At 41.1% G+C, this 11,792-nt stretch overlaps 1 protein-coding gene across 1 annotated transcript; it reads right to left on the bottom strand.

Annotated features, from left to right (window-relative positions):
• Positions 1-4,011: 4,011 nt before the first annotated feature.
• LOC102713763 (cytosolic sulfotransferase 8-like) lies at positions 4,012-7,624 on the bottom strand. The gene is made up of 2 exons (XM_006659897.1): positions 7,050-7,624; positions 4,012-4,510 (listed from the first exon to the last, which is right to left on the bottom strand). The coding sequence occupies exons 1-2, from the start codon at positions 7,622-7,624 to the stop codon at positions 4,012-4,014; spliced, it is 1,074 nt and encodes a 357-aa protein (XP_006659960.1).
• Positions 7,625-11,792: the final 4,168 nt, after the last annotated feature.

The following is an 11,792-nucleotide window of genomic DNA, read 5'->3' as shown; positions in this document are numbered from 1 at the left end:
ACACTGTTATACTCGCTTAACAGACTAGTCAACCGACTGCTTCAGATTTGAAAACCAGGGTCAAAACTACAAAGTGAAAAAAATAGGGTCAAATCGGCAGTTAGCTTCCAAAATAGGATCAGTTATACAATAGCCCCAAAAGATTAGACATATAGAACTTAATTAATTGCTCTCTCCATTTCATACTATTAAATTTTTGAGTACAACATTATTGGAGGCTAAGCTCCTCGAGCCAGAGTTCACTGAACCCCCTTTGTGAGTTCGGCCCAGGGGTGCAGGGTTGAGTCCGAAGGAGCCCTGTGAGCAAGAGAGTACGCAACAGAAATTATACAGGTTCGGGCCGCCGCAATACGTAATACCCTACTCCTATTGCTTGAGCAATATCTGAGTAAATACTTACAAGCTTCTGAGGAATGTTCTCCTATGTGTCTTTTTTTGGTCCTCCTCCCTAATGGTTGGGCAGGGCCTCCTTTTATACTAGTAAGGGGACACCACAATCGTCATGACCTTACCCACTACGGATGTACATGCTATCATTACGCGAAAGCTAATAGCTCCTCATCACGTTCGGTCGACGCTGGGGCGATTTGTTGGTGTCACACAGCTCCTATTCAATCTCATCCAATAGAGAGTAGGTGTGGTGGGCAGTCCTGCTGTCCTCGCTTGGACCCATCAGTCAGAAGGCCAGCGGAGGGGGCGGCCACGCCTCTCCTGCCCGGTCCCATCGGTCAGTGTCTAGACCTTGGGACCAGCGGTCATTCGAACCCAGTGGTCCGAACGGGGCAGCTGCCCTCGTTTCCCCGCAGCTGTCCGTCACATTAAATGAGACGGTGATGGAGTGGGAACAGTCCATCCCCATGATGACGGGGGCGTCGCTGTCCTGTCATGGACACTTGTCCGCTTTTTGCCTCTTTTTCTGTGTAGAGCGAACGGGGAGCGCATGCGCGCCTGCACTACATTTAATGTAGCGCTGGCACACGCCCACGCTCATCGTGCGGACGGCGCAAGCATCAGGCCCCCTCCCATCGCAAAAAATGTGGTAGTTGGGCGCCAGGGTTGTGTCTGCCGCGTAACGGGCCCTATGGTACGTGAGTCATGCCCCGCGGGGGTCGGTAGCGCCCAGATCCCTCCGCTCGACTGGTCACCCTTCAGGGCCTGACCCCAGGGGCACGCGCTTACTAGGGTCCAACCCCCTCCACTCTCGGGCCTGGGAGTTCCTAGCCCCATAGCTGCTACGCGCCAACTACACAGGGGATACCCCTGGACCCATATCTCCGACAAGCATGAAAAGATTAAACGTACAGAAATTAGTTACTCCCTTCATTTCATACTATTTAACTTTTTAGTTACATTTAGATTCATCGATTGATCAATCAGTACCATAGAAACCCTAATTTTGCCGGGTATAGAACTAATGGTAGGAGGGGTGGTCATTAGTGCCGAAGGTATGACCCAACATAAATAGTTATTGATAAATTCAAAAAGAAGGCACCGAACCGGATTAGTGGATTTGAACCACAACATGCCACCCTCTTTAGGCATGAGGGCATTTGGCGGGAACCTCGCTATGATTTCCTTCATCCGCTTCCTACTGGACCTAAAGTATCATTTCTCAGTCTTCCCATTTTCAATGGCAATGTAGCCATTGTTGCCTTCGGAAGGAAGAGCTTCTACCACTTGTAATTCTAGGGGGTACATGGTTCACTATGCGCTTTAGGTATTAGTAGCATGGCTTTCAACCTAAACGGATTCAATTTCAACCAATTTGTAGTTAGCCAAAGGTCATGTTATAAATACTTGGGCTGATATCATCAACCATGCTAATCTTGGTACGGAAGTAATGCACGAACGTAATGCTCACAACTTCCCTCTAGACCTAGCTACTCTTGAAGTTCCATCTTTTAATAGATAAGGCTTTTCTACTAACATATAGCAATTTTTGAAGGAAGGAAAGCTAGAAATACCCAATATCTTGCTGAAACAAGATATTGAGTATTTCTTTTTTTTTTGTTTTGAACATTTCTATTATGAATTCAGCATATCATCCTTCTCGCCTAGAACAAAATTCTAGGCACCCGCAATGGCATTTCTTGGGGCTTGTCATTTGGATTTTCTCTCCCATGAATACGATGACCATAATCTAATGATTGTTGAAGTTTGTGCTCCTCAGGTCGTAGGATGATATGCACTTTGATAATTTGAGATGAGCCAATGATGCCACATCTTTGTTGTCCCGATCTTTAGGGGAAGGGGAAGAGCTATGGAAAGTGTCGACTGCGGTGTGTCATGTTCGATCGATTCATCTTGTTTGGTAGTTAGCGTGATGTGAGGACTTATTAGTGGAGATGGCATAAGCAAAGCCGATGGAGGGTTTGTTGGTGGAGATGGAGGGTGTTGTCCTCTCAGCCCTTCCAATCAAGACAACTAGCATTCAATGAGTCCAAGCAATGATGTTATCAAGAGGATGTTGGCTCCTTCATAGTCATTTACCGACCCAACCCTACGCTACAGTTGACCACCCTACCCCAGCACAACTCCTAAATTATGCTCCACCAAGTGTTCGAAGTGTTATTCTATCTTCTCCTTGATATCCTCAGTTATATTATCTTTGTATCTTTCCTGCTTCTTGTAGTGTGAGGAGTCGATTTGGAACCCTACCTGCTAGCTTGTGGAGGATGATATGCCTTTGATGTTGTCGTGGTGTTCTAGGTTACTCAAAGCGGTCGTTAGCTAGGCATCTAGGGGTCATCGACGATCAACATACTAGATTCCATCACATGTCCTATGCTTCTGCCCCACACCCAATTCCAGTTAGATTCGCACAAGACGTCCACCTGCAGCGGTTTCCCTTCCTACTTGAACTTTCCATCTATTTCTCTCCTTTTGCGGATATGACTGTCGTAACTACTAGAAAGGAGGTGGTTTGTGTAAAGGTTCTTCTTAGCTAGCTCATTTGTTGGCTCCTTGCGAGGTCTTTTAGAGTGATGAACTGATGATCCTCATGATGAACTCATCTAAGTTCGCTTTTGCTAGGGAGCTCGTTGTATGAAGTATTGTTCTGTTGGACATATTTATTGTTCATCTTGAACTTGCATCCTCTCCATTGGTTTCCCATTGTTTTGAGGGCACACTCTTATCCTTTCTTCTCGATGCCCTTGCGATACTTTAGTCTCTTCTGTAACTCTAACCATGTACACTAACTCCACACATTCAGAGACAAGATCCCATTTTTATCATTTTATTGGCCTATGCTCCTATACCAGTGCGTTGCACTATCTCTAGCTCCATAGGCTTCTCGGAACCACCAACATATGTGATGATGTATGTCTTGTTCATTATCTTGTTCAACTTTCTCTTGTCTTGCCTCCTTTTTTCTACAGCTCCGGGTGGTTGCGGACGTGTGGTGTGGAGGTGGCTTTCCTTGCTCGGCCTCTTGTTCTTCTGCCTTATGTTTGGATATACATTGGGTAACTATTTGTACATATAAACGGTTAGGAAGATAGATACACAACCGAATGCATAGTGGGAATCGATATAAATTTAACGTGTAAATTCTTACAGAAAAAAATCATGGACGCCAACCGGTAATAACTACTATGAAATGGTAATTACAACGCGGGGGAATACAACGGGTGGCCCGGGAGCTCGGGTGATGGCTGCACGCCATCGGGACTCAGGACTCGGAACTCGAGCGATGAGCCAAGGAAATGTTACTCTAGCATTTATCCAAGCTTGACCAGGCAGGCATTCGGGAGATGGAACAAAACACAGAAACCATCGAATTTGCTCTTGAGAACTTCACATATATATTCTGGTTGCAAGTATTAGAAAGGGCTTGTTTGGTTCCCTGAATACTACAGAACTGTAACTCTTTTACAATCGTAAACATCGACAAATTCATGCAACCAAACAATTGAAGCACTTAATTTTGTGACACAACCAGACATAAAATAACGGGCACAAATTAAAGGATGAAATTTGCACGCGAGACTAAATAAGTGTGTTCATGCTTCAGAGAACGAGCCCCGAGCCATCAAGCCTTTCCCGGAGAATACCATCGAGTCGTTCTCCCATCTCAGGACTCATATGGCTCATCCAGTCCCCCGCCACCCCTTTCCTGAAATACGACTCGTGCGAGAACTTGGCAAACACACCCTGGGCACCCTCCCGGTTGGCCCGCTGGCTCCTCAGGCTCTCCAGGCTGCAGAGCTCGACGATGTCGGCGACAGCGCCGGCGTCTTCCTCAGCGCCGGTGAACGGCTGCCCGACGAACCGCGCCAGCTCCCTGACCGTGCCGGCCGGGTCCTGGAGCACCTGCTCGTATCGCAGGAAGAGAACCCTAGCCGGGTCCTCGTTGCTCGCCTTCCAGTACTCGAGGATGTGATCCCACACGGGTCCCTGGAAGCAGGTGCCCTCGCAGAAAGAATCGTACACCTCTTGGAGGGACAGATCTTGTCGTCCGTTGCGCTTCAGAAAATGCCACATGGAGACCAGTACATCCTTTTGATCCCTGCCGTATACAATAGTGCATTTTTTGGAGCGGAAAGAGTTATACTTTAAAAACACCATGTATGCTTGAAAAATCAGAGAAGTACATAACGAAGAAATCAAATGCCAAACTAGATAATCCCTCTGTTTTATAATGTAAGATATTTGACTTTTTTCTTATAATGTTTGATTATTCGTCTTATTCAAAAAATTATGAAAATATCATTTACATTGCTTGTTACTTATTATTTTTTATACTTGTAGTAAATTGTTTAAATAAGACGAATGATTAAATGTTACAACTAAAAAGTCAAACATCTTGCGTTACGGAACGGAGGTAGCATATAGCGGTTTGAACGTTGTCACTTTGCTCTAGCTTGTTGTACTGTGTTGGATGAAGATTAACTATATACCAAGATACCTTTAATTAGCCGATTAATTATCCGAACGGCTGTGGTTTTTTAAGGTGATGACAAGTCAATAGCAGTGCTCCTTTATTTTATGGAAAGACCGGCATATCCGTATATTTCAGCTGCTTATTCTCTTTGTTTTTATTACGGACGGGCTGTGATTAATTACATTGTTCCATAGTGGGTGATTGTTTGAGTTTTTATGGAAAAATTGAATAACATATTTGCAAGTAAAAAGTAATTTATGAATAAAACTTTTATATACGTATTATTAGTGATATAAAAACTAATGCTGGAAAATAAACTTTAGTGAAAAAACATCAAAATAACTTTAAATTTAAAGTTAAAAATTTAAACTTTAATTTATAAATATAAGTAGAAGCGAGAAGATGGGGTAAGACCGGGCGCTGATCGTAGGACGAGCTAGCATATCTTACACGTTAGCGATCGAGCATATGGGAAATTGAATATCCGTAGCAGTTAATTAGCTTAATTAACCTTTTCGAGGTCTTGTGTTTGTTCAGTCTCACATGCAGTAGGCAAAATTACCTTTCTTTTACCGAGAGCCTCAGAGTTTTGTAACAAGAATTTGGACCGTTTATGCTACTCTACGTTGGGTGTATATTGTTGAGTCATCACACATTGGTTACGGAAGGTAAACATACTTGGTTCACAAATAATGAAACATTTATTTCTTAAGCTAGATTTTGGGGCAACAAAGGTAGGTTCTCTTTTTTGTCCCATACACTAAAGCTCCATAAACAAGGCGTTATACTGGCGCGTGTGCATATTAATTTACATCTGGTTATTACTGCTCTGTCTCGTATTAAATTTATTTTTCATTGTTAGATACAATGTTTCGACTCTTTATTTTATTTAAAAAATTTTAATTAATAATTTTATTATTGTTATATGATAAAACATGAATAATATTTTATACATGACTAATTTTTTTAAGTTTTTTATAAATTTTTTAAATAAGACGAATAGCCAATTATGAGACATATAAATCGAAAAATATAGTTATTAGGTAACGGTGGTACTACTTAGGTCGAGGAGCCCGTCGATCTGTCCAATCCCGTCGTACGTTTATAAAGTAGCCAACAAAATTAGGTTGATCGAGTTCATCTCTGTGCCATCCCATGCTTTTAATTATACACAGTAGCTAATAAGCGAAATATATATACCCCATATTTGATACTAGTAACAGCTACTCCCTCCGTCCGATTAAAAAACTAACTTTTCGATTTTTGTGTTGAGCATTTCACCATCCGTCTTATTTAAAAAAATTTCAAGACATTTTTTAAAAAATAGTCACACATATAACACTATTTATATTTTATCATCTAATAAAAATAAAATTATTAATCGTAATTTTTTTAATAAGACGAAGAGCTAAACATTGTATCTAAAAACTGAAAAGTTGATTTGTTTTAAGACGGAGGGAGTACTAGTCATCCAACGGGAAACTATTTTAAACTCTCGAGTGGACGTCCCCTCGTCTATTGCATGTTATCCAAATAAGAATAAAAAATATGAAAAAAATGTGTGAAGATAGATTATTATGTGATAAATTACTACACAAACATGCAAGTTAAAATATGACTTCATAATCCATAACAAAAATAACAAATATATGGTTGTGAGTATGTATATACTATTTATAGTTTAATTTGTTATTTTTGCTATGGATTGTAGAAGTTATATTTTAATTTGCATGTTTGTGTAGCAATATATCATATATTGATCTAACTTCGTTAAGTTTTTCATATTGTTTGATGACTATTTGGATAACAGGTTATATTCGAGAAACCGATGAGTGATATCCTCTGGAGAGGTTAGAATTCATGCTCGTCACCCAAAGCATATTAATTTGTCTTCACTTCACGTAGCTATTAAGCTATAGCATAAGTGCGTGCAACCTTGTACTAGATTTCGTCTTCTTGCCTATATATTGCATAGAAAACTATAAGTTGTACTATATGCATTCATTTGTCTTAAATACTACAAAATTTCCCAAACTTACCGAATTTCGTAAATCATTTTACTAGAAATATTGATGGTCAAAGTCACAAGGAAAAAATATGCTGGATTGCCAGCTAGCTAGCAGCTATAGTTCTCGTTCATTCACCGGTGCAGGGCGAGAGATACCTGCAAATGTAGATGATTTTGCAGCCGGAGGTTCCGTCCACCACCGTCGGCGGCAGCAGCGAGAGCGCCATGTGCGTGCCCATAAGCCTAGGGGACGGCAGGGCGTCGACGACGGCGCCACGGCCGACGGCGAAGAGCATGTCAAGGTAAGGTACGCAGTCGTGCGGGTTGAGGCGGCGGAGCGGGTGGTCCGGGCTCGCCGGCGGGGACGCGCGGCGCGCCATGGTGGCGAACGCAAGGGCCCTGAGCCACGTAGTGCCGGACTTGGGCAGGCTGGCGATGAGGACGTCGCCGGCGCGGGGCGCGAAGCCGCCGCGCTGCATGGCGACGGCGCCGCGCGCGAAGGCGTCGAGCACCCAGTACCCCTGGTTCTGCCGCATCTTCGTGCCGTGGGAGACGCGCGCCGGCATGGCGGAGACGACGGCGTCGTACTGCTCCAGAGGGGCGGCGTCGACGTCGCCGGCGGCGAAGGCGAAGGCGAAGGCGTCCTTGAACGCGACGGGCCCTGCGGCTCGCCCGTCGTGCCGCGGCGGCGCTCCTCCCGATGCCAGAACTACTTCCGGCGTGTTAGTCATAGCTCACAGCAAGATAGATCGAGCTAAGCCGGCCGGCGTCGACGACGTGAGCACGTCGGCACACTCTTGTATATATAGCTCTAGCAAGCCAGCTTTGGGAAAAATTATCATCTTTTCTTATATTTATGCTTATTAGTTAAAATTTAAATTTTCGACATTAAATTTAGGGCCTGTTTGGCACAGCTCCACTCCAACATTTTTAACTCTGCTCCAACATTTTACTGCTAAACACATCCAACTCTAGAAACTCCGAATCCAAAAAAATCCTGAAGTTAGAGGCCAACATTCATGTTTTCGCTAGAGCTCCTCCAGAGGTGCTCCAAAAACCAATCTTATCAACCTAAATATGGAATTGAGGGATAATTACCCCCAATGCCACCCATTACATATGTACCCCTTCGCTAAAAGTAAAACATGACCCCCTCCCGTCGTTATTGTTCACGGGGTACTGTTCATCGTGACGACCAAACCCCGCCTCACTCCCTAACCACCAAACCCTAGGGCGTCGTCGCCCCTTCCGTTGTCGGTGGCCCTTCATGGATGGCGAAATGGATCTTCCCAATCTTCGTGATCCCTCTAATATAAATACTCGCTACAGTAAAAGAGAAAAAAAGTCATATCTCACCAAGCTCTTCTTCTCCTAGAGTTGGATACACGAATTTGTCAATCATGTACTCGGGATCCTGGATTTGTTAATCCTAGAGTGCCAATCCTGGATTTGCTGATCCTGGAGTTGATTTTCTAGAGTTGGAGTGCTTCCAAATAGGCCCTTAGTTTCACTGATTTATTTTTCAGCATTGACTTAGATGACTAAGAATACAAATATACAATTTTAGTTATAAATATTTTGTTTGGATTTTTATGAAAAACTCAAACAATAATATCTAAATCTTAATAATGACCTAATTATACCTTGGGTATGCATGTCTACCAGAGCCGGATTAATTCATTATTTCAGGAGTACGGTAGCGACGTCAAAATGCAGTACAGTGTGGTTTTTTTAATGACGATGCTTACGTGCTTTTAGCCAGTTACGGATCTGGCCAATAAGATTAGGAGGTAGCCTCCTTTCTACTGATATTTGCTATAAAATTTTAGGGGGTCTTCGTATGGAACTCCAATAGCTTTAACGGGGACAGCAGGTGCTTCGTCCCCCTCCTCATGTTAAATCCATCCCTGCTTTCAGCTATATATGTCTGATAAACCGTAGAAAGAAGAGCACATCTAAATAATTTAAAGATACAACTGAAAAATAGATTAAAATCAAACGTAGACGATGAAACGCCTACAAGTTTACTCAATCCCCGAGCTGCCTTTAATTTAAACAATTAGACACATCTGTTAAGTGCCTATACGTTTTATGTTGACCTCCTTCTACCTATTCAGTTAGTTCATTATGAGTCGATCATTAGGTTTTATTTTAAAAAAAATACCTGTATTACTGTTCTCACATATGTACTCCCCCGTTTTATGTTTGACTTTTTTTTAACGTTTGACCATTTGTCTTATTTAAAAAATTATAGAAATATCATTTATTTTGTTTCTGACTTACTTATATTATCAAAAGAACTTTAAGCATGGCTTGTCATTTTTTATATTTGTGCTAAATTTTTGAAGAAGATGAATTGTCAAACGTTGCAACCAAAAAAGTCAAACAATTTGCATTATGAAACGGAGGTAATACCTATTTAAATATGTAAGAAAACATGGAGGCCATGTGGATAGGGATGAAAACGGATCGAATACGGTCGGAAACTAGCTCTATCATATTCGTTTTCATATTTTTTTCGAAATCGAAATCGGAATCGGAAACTCGGATATGAAAACGGAATCAAATATTATCGAATACAAATACGGAGCGAATACGAATCGAAACGAATACGGTGACGAATATTAATCGGAACATAAAAACCTTTTAAACTAAGCTTCACATATCATTGAAAAAATATAACTTATTATTTTTTAATATAAGTATATAACTTATCAATATTTTTAAATATAAGTGATTACTAATACTATAAAAAGAAATATCCGTGGCCGTTGTGTGGTCGTGGATGACTAGACTGCTTGAAGCCAGTTAGTCAGAATTAGCTAAGGATAACACTAGTTGGGTCGTTGGGATAAACTTCTTTAAGTCGAGCTGATTTGATTGAATGGTTAATGCATAGGTCTGGATATCCCGAAAAAAATCCGGATAGTACCCGACGGATATCACCTGTACCATATTGGTTTTCGTATCCGAAGAAAAAAATCCGAATTCGATTCCCAATCCGAAAATTTCTGGAACCATTCGACCGAAGCTATCTGAATCCGAAAAACGATCCGGTCGGACAGAAATTATCCAAATCACTTTCAACCCTACATGTGGAGGCCAACGGCCGGCACAGGCGCGGCGGAGACAGCCGGACGGCACAATCGGAGATGACGTGGAGGTGAGGTGGATGCGTAGGCCCGGCCCTTTCCTAGCTTTTCTTGTTATTTCTTTTTTTCTTTTATTGGTTTTTCCTATTATCTATACTACTTTGAAAGAAAGCAATGATGGTGGTGGTAGTGAACCTGCCACCCCAACACCTATCTTGTTTTTTTACCAACTATTTCATGTCCTTTAGTGTTAAAAAATAATCATTCTACATGTTATTAATAACTTATTTCATCTTTAGAATACAAATTTACCCTTCTTAAATAATCTATAAAACATTTGATGTACTGTTGCAAAAACATGGGTACTTTAGAAAAGCTTCTTAGTAACGTGTTGTATGTCAAAGGGTCACCAATTACTTACCCAACACAATAATGACCCATTTGATTCATAAGCATCACCAATGTTTTTCGCTCCACAGTGACGTGAAGGGTCACCAATATGGTGTCATTGGTGGCGTGTTTAGGTAAGGCAATAAGATTAATGATACGTCCACACAAAACGCGTCACCATTAAACGATTAGTGACGTTTCATAAGGGTCACTAATTTAGGTGTAATTTTTTGCCTTTTTTACATAAGTACCAACGTCACAAACATTACTTTTAATGTAATAGAATCAAATGTGATAAATTATTTTATGCAAAATTTCAAGTAAACTAAACAAAATTTATTAAATCCATACGAGTGTTTCAAGGATAAACTGAAAACCAAAAATATTATTTATTTTTGGTTTAAATTATAGTAAAAACATCGTATGAATTTCATCAAACATGATTTCAAATTTATTTTAAAAAATTTGATTTCAATTTCCATTTTTGTGATCCAATAATTCTCCCATTTTTAAATGAATCTGTTTTCTGAAGGTGAGAATTGTTTTTCTTATGTATAGTAGGTACGGGACATGTCCAATATAGTTATTTTGAAAAAAAATTAATGGCGAACTCACGATTAATTAGCAGAATTGGTATACGAAGGATCAAAGTAAAAAAGTTTTTGACGTGTAATGATCAGACGAAGTTCAATAACCTAAAAGAGATTGGTCGAAAACACAGGTTACATTAGGAATTTTCTCTACAAAAGACTAGTCTCGCTATACCCTCTACTTACAATTGAAACACTGCCTAACATTGATTAGGCAAGAGGTCCAGTAAACTGAGACTATATTCGTTAAATGGTTAAGTCGCAAGTCAGATGGTTTAGTCGTAAGTATAGAAATTTCAAGAAAAGACATGAGTAGCGTGCAAGCATTAAATCGAGCTAGAGGATTCGGAAGGTACCAAATCTTGGAACGGATCTGGACAAATTACCAAATTTTGATTTGGACGATAAACAAATGCAGATGGTAACGTTTTCCATGGAACGAAAAGCTCATGGCTCGTTAGTTCGCTCGACACGTGATAAACTCAGCTCGGCTCGACTCGGTTCGTTTCATTTTTCTAATGAGCCGAGCTAGCATTTTAGCTCGTTAGAGATAATGAGCCAGCTCGAGCTAGCTCTTGAGCTGCTCGCGAGCCTAACGAGCTAGACCAAAGACACACGCTTAGCCGGCGTTTATTGATTCCACCCCGGAATGCATGCGTTCCGTACTTCATAGGTTAATCATGTGATATGTTGGTTCAAACTTTAATATTTAGATACAATTTTATATGATTTTCATGTTTGAACTAAAAATTTGTTTGTATAATCTATTGAAAAATTGTTTAAATTCACATGGCTCACGAGCCTAACGAGCTTTGTAACGAACCGAG

Source organism: Oryza brachyantha, chromosome 8 (genome assembly GCF_000231095.2).
Source record: "Oryza brachyantha chromosome 8, ObraRS2, whole genome shotgun sequence".
Taxonomy (NCBI): Eukaryota; Viridiplantae; Streptophyta; class Magnoliopsida; order Poales; family Poaceae; genus Oryza; species Oryza brachyantha.
This window is presented reverse-complemented; position numbering and strand designations above follow the sequence as displayed.